At 42.4% G+C, this 16,147-nt stretch overlaps 1 protein-coding gene across 1 annotated transcript in view; it reads right to left on the minus strand.

Moving 5' to 3' along the window:
* LOC109903016 (coiled-coil domain-containing protein 18) overlaps window positions 1–16,147 on the minus strand; it is a 40,776-nt gene that overhangs the window by 23,418 nt on the left and 1,211 nt on the right. The window contains exons 4-19 of the mRNA XM_031785762.1: window positions 16,001–16,110; window positions 15,800–15,928; window positions 14,427–14,523; window positions 14,130–14,251; window positions 13,575–13,863; window positions 13,295–13,367; window positions 12,358–12,575; window positions 8,056–8,211; window positions 7,703–7,813; window positions 7,295–7,426; window positions 6,722–6,835; window positions 4,959–5,036; window positions 4,761–4,877; window positions 4,231–4,398; window positions 3,145–3,308; window positions 619–782 (exon numbers count right to left, since the gene is read on the minus strand). Of these exons, the coding sequence (XP_031641622.1) occupies window positions 619–782; window positions 3,145–3,308; window positions 4,231–4,398; window positions 4,761–4,877; window positions 4,959–5,036; window positions 6,722–6,835; window positions 7,295–7,426; window positions 7,703–7,813; window positions 8,056–8,211; window positions 12,358–12,575; window positions 13,295–13,367; window positions 13,575–13,863; window positions 14,130–14,251; window positions 14,427–14,523; window positions 15,800–15,928; window positions 16,001–16,110 (2,242 nt within the window). The remainder of the gene's footprint in view (window positions 1–618; window positions 783–3,144; window positions 3,309–4,230; window positions 4,399–4,760; window positions 4,878–4,958; window positions 5,037–6,721; window positions 6,836–7,294; window positions 7,427–7,702; window positions 7,814–8,055; window positions 8,212–12,357; window positions 12,576–13,294; window positions 13,368–13,574; window positions 13,864–14,129; window positions 14,252–14,426; window positions 14,524–15,799; window positions 15,929–16,000; window positions 16,111–16,147) is intronic.

Consider the following 16,147-nt stretch of genomic DNA (forward strand, 5'->3'; position numbering starts at 1 on the left):
TAGAACCCTTTGATGGTGAAAAATGTTCTACGTACTTAGAACCTGTTAGTGGTGTAAGGGATCCTGTAAGGGTTCCACGTAGAACAGGAATGGGCAATTATTTTGGCTCAAGGGCCACATTGGGATTTCAAAATTCAGCAGAGGGCCACACAGATTTTCTCTCAATGTTAATTAAAAAGCCATTTGCGGCCCAGAAAAAAAGGCATGTAGGTACATTCTAAATTCTACATACTTTCTATTTAGTTTTAGACATTCAAGATTGGCCTGGAGTGTTTATCCCAAAATAATTTGGGGGGGTTGAATGGGCTCACAGGCCGGATCCAAAGTTTGCCCACCCCTGACGTAGAACCTTGTATTAGTGAAAAGGTGCTACTTGGAACAAAAAAAATAGTACCTTTCAGAGGGTTCTCCCAACCTACGGACACAATTTAAGAACATTTTACGGTTCTAGGTACCACCTTTTCTAAGAGTACATTTGAATCCTTCTATGATAGTTTATCCATATAACCAAAACAATGCAGTTCTCATGCATTTCAGAGAAGAAGCTCAGTGAATTAAAGTAAGGATATTGATACAGACCCATATTGTCTCGGTTGTCCCGCCCTTTACTTTCCGTACCAGACTCTGTCTTCTTGTCCAGCTTTCCTCTGGTCTCAGCTAGCATCTTCTCCATCTCAGAGAGCTGTAAGGCCTTGGTGTCGCTGTCTCTCCGTATAAGCAGCATCTGCTGCTCTCGCTCACTCAGCTCTCCCTGAACCTTATTCATGTCCTCTGACAACTGCCTGCAAGACAGGGCACAGACAAATCCTGGCTCTCAACAACAGGAGCACAAGGCTACTAGGAACGCTATGTCTGTAAACTGTCACCCTAAAGTCGCTTGCACGGATTACAATGATAATTGGCAACGCAGAAACCAAGTGAGTATAACAAAAGGTTTGCGATGCCTGGAGTACAACAGTGATATTCTGCGTGTCCTAGTTCCCTGGCCTGTACTGGTCAGGATGGAACATCTCTAAGCTTTTCCTTCTACTGGTCTATAGTATGTTGTGTGTGTTCTCCGGTTGATCTTTTGGGGATGGGCTATCTAGACTGCTTATATACCCCTAACAGAGAGCACAGTCGCCCAACAACAAATACTGAGTACAGAGCATTATAATCAGACAAGTCATAAGACCGGCTTCACCAGTCTCCACAAGCCCTGCAGCTAACTGACATTATACACACAACCAGACATTGGGCTCAATGTTGAAGAACATTTAACTCAGTACAAGTCTATTTAGGAAAGCCATTATTCACGAAAATGACAAACATGACAGCTGGAGATGCCAGGGTCAAAGTAACTCAGGGAGTGAAGCTGGCCATATCAAATGCATTCCCAGCTTCCCAGCAGCTGAAAGAGGCCTTATAATGCAGCCACCCAACAACAAACAATAGAGCGCTCTGACAACTATCGACTATAAACAAACAGCTGATATTACACAACTACTTAAGGTCCAATCCAATGTTAAGATGTCCATTCCACTGTATCCTGTTCGGTCTTTCGTAATAAAGTATTGTATGTTGTCAAAACCTGCATCTTTACAAAGGCATCTAGTTTAATGAAACCCAAATGGGATCTTAACTTAAACTGTCTAATTCCTGATAAGGAATTATGTTTATATGGACTTCCCCTTACTGCAGGCAGGCAGGTGTTTGACTTTGCTTCATTTGACTCCTAATCACTAGACTGGTGCAATCAGTAACTAGCTTGATTAGTACAAGACAAGACTTATCACTTGGTGAGGGGTGATGGAAGTCAGATGTTGATAGAACTTCCATCCACCAACTCTTGAATGAAGCTTTACTGTTGGGTCTGAGCATTGGTAAAAAATCTATACTTGGAATTGTAGCTATAATTGTTATTACAATACATTTAAGAACAACAAGCAGCCTTGTCTCAGTAGAGTAAATCAAAATGATACATTTAATAGCGGTCGTGTGTGTGCAGTGTTGTAAAGTGCAGTTCTTGGCAGTAGTGTAGTATAGAGTAAAGCAGACCAACATGTTCCCCTGGTGGCACCAGCCCATGATTTGTTTGCATCAAATATTTTTCACAGTTCACACAATTTAAAACATTTGTAATCACCTTATAAAGGTCATTCAAAGTGCTTTTAAGAGGTGTAGACAACTGAGATGGTAATAAATACATACATAAATAAACTTGTTTATCTAACATGTCCATGAAAGAATGCATGATTCAAGATATTCTGCAACCTAATCCAGTGAATGTCATGAATTTTGGTTTGAAAAATAAGCTATTGTTACATTTTACTGTTAAAATAGGTCTCCAGAATGTTCTGAATTGTATTTTGTTCAATAGAGACAATCTTCCCTACATCTTTACATGTGCACTAATATTCTAGGCTCATTTATTTGGGGCTAATTCACCACCTGAGTACACAAAATCTGAAAACACATTAGCTTGATCGGTAACACTAAACATAATACCCAATGCTGGCAGCCATGTATTAATCTAACAGTAAATGTCAAGTACAAAAAACGTTGCAGTTGTAACCTACAGCTCAATTATGACTATGCAATAGCCAATGCGCAACATTTCACACACTCTGTATCAAAGCCACATCAAATATCTTGGTTGAAGAATAGTTGCTATTGAGGTCAAAATTGAGAGTTCAGAAATAAAAAGGATACCTACAGAAAGCTGAGAACCTCCCCTCTTCAACTGTGACAACAGGATAGCTGTGTTTTCCCCAGCAATTGGATTTTAAAAAATCGGAAAACACTTTTTTTCTCCAGGAGCATTTTGTTCCCTGGGAAAGGAGTGGCTCACTCATCATAGCCGTAGTCCCCAGCAAAACATGCACAGCTACAGGGCAGGAATCATGTGGATAATGTACTTTACCGTTTGACCAAATCATGGTTAAATCTTGAGTGAGGTGAAAAACTAATGTGACCAGCAAAAAAATAAACAGGCACCCTAGTGCCTAATTAAAAATTGGTGTCACACTGCCAAGTCAAACGTTCAAACGCAAGAGTTTGTCACAGTTTCGAACCTTGGTAGAGTACAGTAACATAGATTAGAGTGGAGTCGAGTAGCATAGATTAGAGCCGAGACGAGTAGTGGCGAGTAAAAACTAGTCTCACGTGACAGAGTTGGAGAGTTGCAGGGCTTCTCTTTCATGTCTCGCTGCCTGCTGACTAGCCTCCTGCAGTCCCTCTATGGCCTCCTGGGCTCTCTGGTCTCTCCTCTTCAGCTCTTTGAAGGCTAACACCTTCTCTTTCTCCAGGTCCTTCTCCAAGCGGCCCACCTGGAAGAACGCACACACCACACAGTGTGTGAATTGAACCCTCTCAATTCACCTCCAAACCGTGATAATAAAATGGTCTGCTAAACTGTACTGTAAATTTGAACAAATACTTACTTTTTACCCACTATACCAGGGTTCCCCTACTGGCGGTGGTTTTATTTGGCCCCCAAGTTTTCTGAGCATTTTTTAAAATCATTGTTGGACATAAAATACTGTAAAAACACCAGGAAATCAGCTCCATCAGCTCTGATTATAAGTTTGGAAGTCTGTCCCCAAGTATTCCCATGCATAATATAGACACGTGATCATATACAAATGTAAGCAACATTTGAAATAATTATGTTTTAGTCAAATATTATATCTGTTTGGGCTTCTTGTGGTCAAATTGTAGTCTACAAATGATGTTCCGGCCCCCTGACCATCTGCTCAAGAAACAAAATCGGCCTGCACTATAGTCAGCCCCTGCAAGCCGAAAGTAATCCGTTTGAACACAGGAATCTGTCTAAACAATTAGGCTTTTCAAAACACTCATGAACAGCATGAGCAGCAAGCATGCGCAGTCAGTTATAAACAGATATGAGCTCTATTTTATTAACTCTGCTGGGCCCTTAGAGGAATTTCAGGCTGGCCCACAAAAGCTGGCTTTGCACATAAAGAACTGTACCAGTTAAAGCAATGTAGAATGTTTCAAAATAGGGACATTTGTATTGCATCTCAAAAATTAGATATGACAACTGCAGCTCACGCGCTCTAGTAGTCGATTTATTCATTCACCGAGTTCAATTAAAACTGTAATGTTGTATGTACTGCTGTGTTGTGTTTAATGTTCAATCTCTAATGCTGGTTTGCTCATTATGTTGTATGTAACTTACAGGCTGTGGAAATAATGTTCCTCTCTGAGGACAGTAAAGTATCCGTCTACCTGCTCCAGTAACAGCGCCTGTCTGTCCTCTAGCTCCGCCACACGGGAGGTGCTCTCCTGCAGCATGGTCTGCTGTCTCTGGACGGTGTGCTGCAGCTGCAAGTTCTGCTCACTGGAGCTCTGACACACCAGAGAGCTACCCCTCATCTCCGCCTGCAGAGCCTCCACCTGGGGACAGAGTACACTGGAACTGCCTGTTTGAACTTCACTAGTCTTCATCCATACACTTCACAAGTTGGAAATGTATTTAATTTGTGTTTCACATCCTATAATTTTTTAGGTCTCATATCCTTCACATTGTTCCCAAATTCCTCAGTGCCAGTCTGCTCTCCTGCCCACTCCTTATGGAATGGTCATGCCACACATTGTCATGTTCAGCTTGAGAAGAAGTGACAAGGAGTTGGCAACAGAGCAAAAACAGATCTGGGACCAGACTACAACATCCCACCCACAGATATCACACAATGTGTCTGGAATGTTGTAAGTGTTTCACAGGAAATTAAAGCAAGGTGAAGGTCTTCATGTTCTACTTCTTTAGCGTTTGTCTCCAGCTCTCTCTCGTAGCGTCCCTTCACTCCCTTTATCTGTAGCATACAGTCGCTCAACTCATCCTGGCATGTTGTCAGGGCTGTCTCCAAAAACCTCACCTGCAACAGGACCGATACAGGAAAAAGTCTGATTTAGTTGATAACTAAATTGCCATAGCATGTGTTTTCATAAGGACTGACCTTGGTAGTATACTCTGTTGCCTGCACTCTGAGAGCTCTCAAGGCCTCCTGGTCTTGATTGGCTCTCGTCTCCGTATCCTAGGAAGTGACAGGATTATAGCACTAGTCAGATTAATATTGAGACGCCCAGCTGTGTCGTTCTGTCAAACTCAATGACGTGGGTGTGATTTATAAATCTGTGAAGACCTACAGTGTATTCGGAAAGTATTCAGACCCCTTGACTTTTTACATTTTGTTACGTTACAGCCTTATTCTAAAATTGACAAAATTGTTTTTTCTTACTCATCAATCCACACACAATACCCCATAAAGACAAGGCAACAACAGGTTTTTAGAAATATTTGCAAATGTATTAAAAATAAACTGAAACATTTACATAAGTATTCAGACCCTTTATTCAGTACTTTGTTGAAGCATATTTGGCAGCAATTACAGCCTTGAATCTTTTTGGGTATGATGCTACAAGCTTGGCACTGTATTTGGGGAGTTTCTCCCATTCTTCTCTGCAGATCCTCTCAAGCTCTGTCAGATTGGATGGGGAGCGTCACTGCCCAGCTATTTTCAGGTCTCTCCAGAGATGTTCGATGGGGTTCACGTCCGGGCTCTGGCTGGGCCACTCAAGGACATTCTGAGACTTGACCCGAAGCCACTCCTGCGTTGTCTTGGCTGTGTGCTTAGGGTCGTTGTCCTGTTGGAAAGTGAACCTTCGCCCCAGTCTGAGGTCCTGAGCGCTCTGTAACAGGTTTTCATCAAGGATCTCTGTACTTTGCTCAGTTCATCTTTCCTTCGATCCTGACTAGTCTCCCAGTCCATGTAGCTGAAAAACATCTCCACAGCATGATGCTGCCACCACCATGCTTCACCGTAGGGATGGTGCCAGGTTTCCTCCAGACGTGACGCTTGGCATTGAGGCCAAATAGTTCATTCTTGGTTTCATCAGACCAGAGAATCTTGTTTCTCATGGTCCGAGAGTCCTTTAGGTGCCTTTTGGCAAACTCCATGAGGGCTGTCATGTGCCTTTTACTGACGAGTGGCTTCCGTCTGGCCACACTACCATAAAGGCCTGATTGGTGGAGTGCTGCAGAGATGGAAGAAACTTCCAGAAGTGCATCTCCACAGAGGAACTCTGGAACTCTGTCAGAGTGACCATTGAGTTCTTGGTCACCTCCCTGACCAAGGCCCTTCTCCCCCGATTTCTCAGTTTGGCAAGGCAATCAGCTTGAGGAAGTCTAGGTGGTTCTAAACTTCTTCCATTTAAGAATGATGAGGCCACTGTTCTTGGGGACCTTCAATGCTGCAGAAATGTTTTGGTACCCTTCCCCAGATCTGTGCCTCGACACAATCCTGTCTCGGAGCTCTACGGACAATTCCTTCAACCTCATGGCTTGGTTTTTGCTCTGTCAACTGTGTGACCATATATTAGACAGGTCTGCCTTTCCAAATCATGTCCAATCAATTGAATTTACCACAGGTGGACTCTAATCAAGTTGTAGAAACATGTCAAGGATGATCAATGGAAACAGGACACACCTGAGCTCAATTTCAAGTCTCATAGCAAAGGGTCTGAATACTTATGTAAAAAACCTGCTTTAGCTTTGTCATTACGTGGTATTGTGTTTAGATTGATGAGGGAAAAAATATATTTAATCCGTTTTAGAATAAGGCTGTAACGTAACAAAATGTGGAAAAAGTCTAGGGGTCTGAATACTTTCCGAAGGCACTCTAGGTAAAGGTAATGTGAGGTGTGTATGGGGCAGACATACATGCGTGAGCTGGCTGAGGGAGGTCTGAAGTCTCTCTGCTCTGTGCTGGGCCTCCTGTCTCTCATGCTGGGCTGAAGACAAGTCGTTCTCCAGCTCTGCTTTCTGAGAGTGCAACTGTACAGGACAGGCAGACATAAAATCACATGAAACAGGCAGGAAACACAAGTATCTTTGCAGGTGCCCAAACATCTACTGTACTGTAAGGTAAAGCTGAAATTCAGAATAAGGTGAAACAGTGCCACTTCACCCCCAGCGCATGTTATTGTTTTGTCAATGAAACGGAGTAGAGGAGCATCCAGCATCGTGGCAAAAAATATTTTCACAGTACATACTCTGCAGTTCTATCACAAGTACGATGGGCAATGATGTGCGATGGGTAACCGTGGTCGTTGTTTGCAGTAACATCACAAACGGATGTGGCAGTTTCACCTAGTATACGGATTCCAGCTTTCATGTATAACTATTCTAAGACTGAAAGTATGTAAAGTTCATGGAATTGCTTATTGTAACCTTGGGTGACTTTTATGAACAGTCAAGTGTGAATAAAGGAATACAATACATGTATCCTCTCACCATTTTGATTTGATCCTGTAGCTCCTTACGTTGCTCTGAGCCAACTCTCTGAGTCTCCTCCAACTCCTGCTGGAAATCCCTCTTCTTCAAGTCCAGAGTGGTTTTAAAGTGCTGGATACTGCTGCTCTTCTCCTACGTTTCAAACCAGAGACTTCATCAACTAACTAATTAGCCAACTTAAATATAACAGCCTGTGTGTGTGAAAGGACGTGTATGTAAGAGAGAGAACTGTCTACATCCACAAGGATGCCTCCCTGCCTTTTCATTGAGACAGACCCAACATGTGTAAGTGAAAGCATGTGTGTGTGTAGTGACAACAGTCTGTTTAGTGTAGCCTACTTCAGCATTTGATAGATTAGTGACAACACAATTTCTTTTCAGTGTGTGTGTTGAGCACGTCATCATTACCAGCAGGTTCTGCTCCAACTCAGTGGTCTTCTCTACAGCCTGTGAAAGTCCTGCATCTTTCTTCTCTAACTGTTGCACTGTAGTTGCCAGGCAGACGTTCTTCCTCCTTAACTGCAATACAACACATTCACCTCTAGGGACAGACATCTCTCATACTGTATACAACAAGTTATCTTTAGTTTCAGGCACTGGTTTAAGGCCTTATTGCTCTGATTCTGTGAGTGAGACCCTCACTTGTTCTGGTATGTGACATTATGTAACTCAGATTCCTTTGAAATACTGCCTTCCTTGATTTGAGACCACTCATAGCGAAAATGGTGGTACAGTGCAATATTCCTTGTGTCCATCTTTACCTCTCTCTCCAGCTGGTTAATTTGTACTGTCCTCTCCTGCAGCTCTGTGTGTAGTTTCTGAAGCTGGAGGTCTCTCTGGTTCATGTTGTTCTGTAGGGTAGTCATCTCCTCCTGTGCCTGCCTTAGTCTCTCCTGCAGGCCCAGGACGAGAGCCGCCTGTTATACGTGAAATATATGTGAAAAGCTGTTATACAGTTATACGTGAAAGCTGGAATCTGTACTTGGGGAAACTGCCACGTCCGTTTGCAATACAACATTCACCACCAGGGGACAGACATCAGTCACACATACAGTACACCAGGGGTTCTCAAACTTGTTGGAACCCCCTCATAATCAGATCACAACTCTAGTGAGATAAAACATAGCAATCAAGGACTTTTACTAGGACTTCAGCAGTGCATAGACGGACAAACCACATTTCGAGCCTTGGATAGGAACATTTTAAAGGCCCCCCAATTGGCATCAGATAGAAAATGTGGCAGTTTTCAAACTAATTTCCTACAATTCTACACATATTATCATGTGGCAGATGTTTTGTTGCAGCTTTAAAGCTATTAAAATTTCACCAGGTAAAGAGAAAATTGCAGTTTTAAAGCTTGAATTACATGTGCATTTATACATTTTTTAATTTAAAATTTTGGGGGAATACAAGAAGTATTGAGTTGAAAAAATATATAAATTGGTGGAGAACTTGGTTGGAACCAATATCCCTGTGAGCCTCCCAGGCACATGTTGCCCAGTGTTAAGAACATAAAATTGTAAATTAATAATATTACATTGTATTACACCCTCAACTTATTTCTGCCGATCCCTTGGCCAAAATGTGTATAATCTGCTGTTATATATATATATATATAAATCACACACACACACACACACACACTTTAAAGAGAATAATGCATAACCAGTACCAGTCAAAAGTTAGGACACACCTACTCATCCGTCTAATCTTTATTTTTACTATTTTCTACATTGTAGAATAATTGTGAAGACATCAAAACTATGAAATAACACATATGAAATCACGTAGTAACCGAAAAAGTGTTAAACAAATTTGACAAAGTATCCACCCTTTGCCTTGATGACAGCTTTGCACATGCTTGGCATTCTCTCAACCAGCTTCATGAGATAGTCACCTGAAATTCATTTAAATTAACAGCAGTGCCTTGTTAAAAGTTAATTTGTGGAATTTATTTCCTTCTTAATGTGTTTGAGCCAATCAATTGTGTCTGGGTTCGCGCCCAGGCTCTGTCGCAGCCGGCCGCGACCGGGAGGTCCGTGGAGCGACGCACAATTGGCCTAGCGTCAACCGGGTTAGGGAGGGTTTGGCCGGTAGGGATATCCTTGTCTCATCGCGCACCAGCGACTCCTGTGGCGGGCCGGGCGCAGTGCACGCTAACCAAGGTCGCCCGGTGCACGGCATTTCCTCCGACACATTGGTGCGGCTGGCTTCCGGGTTGGATGCGCGCTGTGTTAAGAAGCAGTGTGGGTTGTTTTGGAGGACGCATTGCTTTCGACCTTCGTCTCTCCCGAGCCCGTACGGGAGTTGTAGCGATGAGACAAGATAGTAATTACTAACAATTGGATACCACAGAATTGGGGAGAAAAGGGGGTAACATTTTTTATAAAAATAAAAAAAGACATGAAGGTCAGTCAATGCAAAAAATTTCAATAACTTTTACATTTTCTTCAAGTGCAGTCGCAAAAACCATCAAGCGCTATGAAGAAACTGTCTCTCTGGAAGATAGCCACAGGAAAGGAAGACCCAGGGTTACCTCTGCTGCATGGAATCATATAGTAACCAAAAGTGTTAAACATATTGTATATTTTGGATTCTTCAAAGTAGCCACCCTTTGCCTTGATGACAGCTTTGCACACTCTTAGCATTCTCTCAACCAGCTTCACCAGGAATGCATTTCCAACTGTCATGAAGGAGTTCCCACATATGCTGAGCACTTGTTGGCTGATTTTCCTTCACTCTGCGGTCCAACTCATCCCAATTGTGTTGAGGTGGTCGGGTGATTTGTGGAGGACAGGTAATGTGATGTAGCCCTCCATCACTCCTTCTTTGTCAAATAGCCCTTACACAGCCTGGAGATGTGTTGGGTCATTGTCCTGTTGAAAAACAAATGATAGTCCCACTAAGCGCAAACCAGATGGGATGGCGTATTGCTGCAGAATGCTGTGGTAGGCATGCTGTTAAGTGTGCCTTGAATTCTAAATAAGTCACTGAGTGTCACCAGCAAAGCACCCCCACAACATCACACCGCCTCCTCCATGCGACAGATTTCCACCGGTCTAATGTCCATTGCTCGTGTTTCTTGGCCCAAGCAAGTCTTCTTATTATTGGTGTTCTTTAGTAATGGTTTCTTCGCAGCAATTCAACCATGAAGGCCTGATTCACGCAGACTCCCCTGAACAGTTGATGTTGAGATGTGACTGTTACTTGAACTCTGAAGAATTTATATGGTCTGCAATCTGAAGTGCAGTTAACTCTAAGGAACTTATCCTCTGCAGCAAAGGTAACTCTGGGCCTTCCTTTCCTGTGGCGGTCCTCATGAGAGCCAGTTTCTTCATAGCGCTTGATGGTTTTTGCGACTGCACTTGAAGAAAATGTAAAAGTTCTTGAAATTTTCCACATTGACTGACCTTCATATGTCTTAAAGTAATGATGGATTGTAATTTCTCTTTGCATATTTGAGCTGGACTTGCCATAATATGAACTTGGTCTTTTACCAAATAGTGCATTTTTCTGTATACCACCCCTACCATGTCACAAAACAACTGATTGGCTCAAACGCATTAAGGAAAGAAATTCCACACATTAACAAGGCTCACCTGTTAATTGAAATGCATTCCAGGTGAATTCCTCATGAAGCTGGTTGAGAGAATGCCAAGTGTCTGCAAAGCTGTCATCAAGGCAAAGGGTGGCTACTTTGAAGAATCTCAAATATAAAATATATTTGGATTTGTTTAACACTTTTTTGGTTACTACATGATTCCATATATGTTATTTCATAGATTTGATGTCTTCACTATTATTCTACAATGTTGAAAATAAAGAAAAATCCTTGAATGAGTAGGTATGTCCAAATTTTGACTGGTACTGTATGTATGCATATATGACATACACACTACCATTCAAAAGTTTGGGGTCACTTAGAAATGTCCTTGTTTTCTTGTCCATTGAAATAACATCAAATTGATCAGAAATACAGTGTAGACATTGTTAATGTTGTAAATTACTATTGTAGCTGGAAACAGCTGATTTTATATGGAATATCTACAAAGGCGTAAAGAGGCCCATTATCAGCTACCATCACTCCTGTGTTCCAATGGCACGTTGGGTTAGCTAATCTAAGTTGATCATTTTAAAAGGCAAATTGATCATTAGAAAACATAATTGCAAAAGGGTTAGCACAGCTGAAAACTGTTGTTTTCATTAAATAAGCAATACAACTGACCTTTAGACTAGTTGATTATCTGGAGCATTAGCGGGTTCGATTATTGGCTCAAAATGGCCAGAAACAAAAGACTCACAAGTTTCAGAAGAAAGTTCAGAAGGCTATTCCATGCGAGAAAGGACAGCATCCCAGAGTCACCTCTTCACTGTTGATGTTGAGACTGGTGTTTTGCCGGTACTATTTAATGAAGCTGCCAGTTGAGGACTTGTGAGGCGTCAGTTTCTCAAACTAGACACTAATGTACTTTTCCTCTTGCTCAGTTATGCACCGGGACCTCCCTCTACTTTTCCTATTCTGGTTAGAGCCTGTTAAGCCTTTTCTGTTAAGGGAGTAGTACACAGCGTTGTACGAGATCTTCAGTTTCTTGGCAATTTCTCACATGGAATAGCCCTAATTTCTCAGAAAAAGAATAGACTGACGAGTTTCAGAAGAAAGTTCTTTGTTTCTGGCCATTTTGAGCCTGTAATCGAACCCACATATTCTAATGCTCGAGATACTCAACTAGTCTAAAGAAGGCCAGTTGTATTGCTTATTAAATCAGCACAATAGTTTTCAGCTGTGCTAACATAACTGCAAATGGGTTTTCTAATGATAAATTAGCCTTTTAAAATTATAAACTTGGATTAGCTAACACAACGTGCCATTGGAACACAGGTGTATGTAACCTTCCGACTTGAAATGTGTATGTATTTATCTGGCCGCAGATCTCAAAATTTATGACACTGGTATTTGACACTGTGAAACTCAGATTCCTTTGAGATACAGCCTTCTTCCTTGATTTGAGACCACTCATAATAGAAATGGTGGCACAGTACACTATTCATGTGTCCATCCTTACCTCTCTCTCCAGCTGGTTAATTTGTACTGTCCTCTCCTGCAGCTCTGTGTGCAGTTTCTGTAGCTGGAGGTCTCTCTGGTTCATGTTGTTCTGTAGGGCAGTCAGCTCCACCTGGGCCTGCCTTAGTCTCTCCTGCAGGTCCAGGGCTAGAGCTGCCTGCCTGACTCTGTCCTGCTCCACAGCATGCAACACAGGCAGCAGCTGCTGGTACTGCTCCCCTGACACACCGTAGACACAAAAAACAAACGGACCATTTTTTGGGAGGATACAAACATACTTTGCATTTTTCATGTGTATCCACAATGTTACAGCATGCAAGGAAGAGAGATATTGTTAGAGTTTACCTACTCTACTGTATACATGGCCTAAAGATGGAAGATTAGATATGTGCTATACATTGAGTGTACAAAACATTAGGAAGACCTTCCAAAATATTGAGTTGCACCCCTTTCTGCCTTCAGAACAGCCTCAATTCGTCAGGGCATGGGCACTACACAATGTCGAAAGCTGACACATGTTGACTCCAATGCTTCCCACAGTTGTGTCAAGTTGGCTGGATGTCCTTTGGGTGGTGGACCATTCTTGATACACAAAGGAAACTTGAGTATAAAAAACCCAGCAGCATTGCAGTTCTTGACACAAACTGGTGCACCTGGCACTTACTACAATACCCTGTTCAAAAGGCACTTGTCCATTCACACTCTAAATGGAAAACATATGCAATTCATGTCTCAAGGCTTAAAAATCCTTCTTTAACCTGTCTCCTCCACTTCATCTACACTGATTGAAGTGCTCTAACAAGTGACATCAATAAGGGATCATAGCTTTCACCTGGATTCACCCGTGTCATGGAAAGAGCATGATAGTGTTTTGTACACTCCGTGTATACAGACTACAATATAATGTATAGTATTGAAGAGTAAGCTAGGGAAATCACCTGGCTTGAGTTTGGGGACATCACAGAATGGAGCTGGCAGACAAGGCTTAGCACAGAGTGATCCCCCTCCACTCTATAACAAATATTTAGATCACTTTTACATAACAGTATAGTACATTTTGTCCACCATCATTGTCTGGAACAGAGTTGAGGGTATGCTGAGTTAGCAATAAGCAGGGTGCACTATGGTTTTATGGGGCATATACAGCATACAGAATATAGCATGTATAGACAATACACAGAGGGTATAGTTTGAGAGTGTAGTAGGGAGTATGCTCACCTCTCTAAGATGCAGCAGGCTGAGGATGGCCTCTAGGCTGGCCTGTTCAGCCTGGCTCTGCTGTGCTTCTCTCTGACAGTGCTCCAGTCTCTGCTCCTGGCTGGTAGTGAGGTGGCGTAGGTCCCTACACTCCTTCCGCAGCACCTCTATGTCCTTCTCAACTATCTCCCTGTCACTCAGTCTTCTCTTCAGCTCCACAGCCCGGACAGAGGCCTCTTCCAGACGAGAACGCAACGTGGCGCTCTCTACACTCATCGCCTTGGCTCTGACCGACTCTTCCTTCAACTGGCTGGTCAGAGAGATTCCCAACTACTATTACGATAGGTATGTCCATCACAGTGGTATTAGTATTTTACTAACTACAACCAATCTCAACCCTATCCACATATCATGGTTTTAAGCAAAACTGTCCTTTTTACACGGTCCTCCTCATCACAGATGATTCAAGTGAAGTGTAACCACATAGATGAATTCATTTGAGATGAAAACACATTTTCAGAGGTTGATTCAGAAATTCCTAAGTAAGCTATGACGAGCAGACACTTTAGTACCAACCCGATCAGCTGGTTCATTTCGGTCTTGTCCTGCTCTAGCTGAAGACACCTCCTCTCCCACACCACTCTCTCTTTATCACACTGGATAAGAGCCTCCTTCAATCTGGCCTCGTTGTCCAACACCTATGGACAACAACACAGCATCCCGTTGCTATACAATCAAAGACTTCAATGTCTAAATCTAAGCAGCGCATTTCACCATGTACTGACAAGCATTTTTTCTGAACAAACAGGCTTAAAATACATTTACACTTTTGTCATTTACATAGCTTGACTCGCCATTCGTCTTATTCCATACCTTCTTCAGTTTCTCAGACATATTTCCCTTGTAACTCCGGAGAGCCAATGTCTGCCTCTCTGCAGTAACAAGAGCTTCCTTTCTCTGTTGCTCAACTCTTTGGGATGAATGGAAAATACAGTTGAAGTCTGAAGTTTACATAAACGAATTTTAAATGACTCCAACCTAAGTGTATCAACCACTCCACAAATTTCTTGTTAACAAACTACAGTTTTGGCAAGTCAGTTAGGACATCTACTTTGTGCATGACAAGTAATTCTTCCAACAATTGTTTACAGACAGATTATTTCACTGTATCACAATTCCAGTGGGTCAGAAGTCTACATACACTAAGTTGATTGTGCCTTTAAACGTCTTTGCTTGACATCATGAGAAAATCTAAAGAAATCAGCCAAGACCTCAGAAAAAAAATTGCAGACCTCCACAAGTCTGGTTTATCCTTGGGAGCAATTTCCAAACACCTGAAGGTATCACATTCATCTGTACAAACAATAGTACGCAAGTATAAACACCATGGAACCAAGCAGCCGTCGTACCGCTCAGGAAGGAGACACGTTCTGTCTCCTAGAGATGAACGTACTTTGGTGATAAAAGTGCAAATCAATCCCAGAACAACAGCAAAGGACCGTGTGAAGATGCTGGAGGAAACGGGTACAAAAGTATCTATATCCACAGTAAAACGAGTCCTATATCGACATAACCTGAAAAGCCGCTCAGCAAGGAAGAAGCCATTGCTCCAAAACCGCCATAAATAAGCCAGGCTACTGTTTGCAACTGCACATGTATATCTTAGTTAACAAACAATCACTAGTACAAGGAGGTGACATCAGGTGATGTGTATTACATACAATGTACAAAACATTAAGAACACCTGTCCTTTCCATGACAGACTGGCCCGGTGAAAGCTATGATCGCTTACTTATGTCACCTGTTAAATTCACTTCAAGCAGTGTAGATGAAGGGGAGGAGACAGGTTAAAGAAGGATTTTTAAGCCTTCAGACATGGATTGTGTATGTTTGCCATTTAGAGGCTGAATGGACAAGACAAAAGATTTAAGTGCCTTTGAACGGAGTATGGTAGTAGCTGCCAGGCGCACCAGTGTGTGTCAAGAACTGCATCGCTGCTGGGTTTTTCACACTCAACAGTTTCCTGTGTGGATCAAGAATGGTACACCACCTGAAGGACATCCAGCCAACTTGACAACTGTGGGAAGCATTGGAGTCAACATGGGCCAGTTTTCGACACCTTGTAGAGTCCATGCCCTGACTAACGGAGGCTGTTCTGAAGGCAAAAGGGGGGTGTTCTAAATATTTTGAGAACTCCATGTTTATAGTAAGTGGGGATTGTTAAAGAAAATAGAATCACTGCTTACCTTATCCCCTGATTAGTCCTGTTTTCTAACTCCGCCCTAGCAGCCTTCAGCTCCTCTTGTAGCTGGTCCACTAGTCTGCTCTTAATAACCAATGTCTCTTCAGTCTCCTCCAGCCTCTTTTCTGTATCTCTACAATGAACATGGCAACACATCTAGCACAACTGCATTCACAAAGGTGTGTATGTGTATTCTCCTACCAACCTGAGTGCATTCCCTTGGGCCTCAACCTCAGCCTTCATACTCTCAATCTCCTCCTTCATATGACACACACTAGAAGTCTTGGACCCTACGGTGGAACCCAGAACCCGGACCTGTCAACATTGTAGGTGAACAAATTTGTCTTAGTTC

Source organism: Oncorhynchus kisutch, linkage group LG13, assembly GCF_002021735.2.
Source record: "Oncorhynchus kisutch isolate 150728-3 linkage group LG13, Okis_V2, whole genome shotgun sequence".
NCBI classification, from domain to species: Eukaryota; Metazoa; Chordata; class Actinopteri; order Salmoniformes; family Salmonidae; genus Oncorhynchus; species Oncorhynchus kisutch.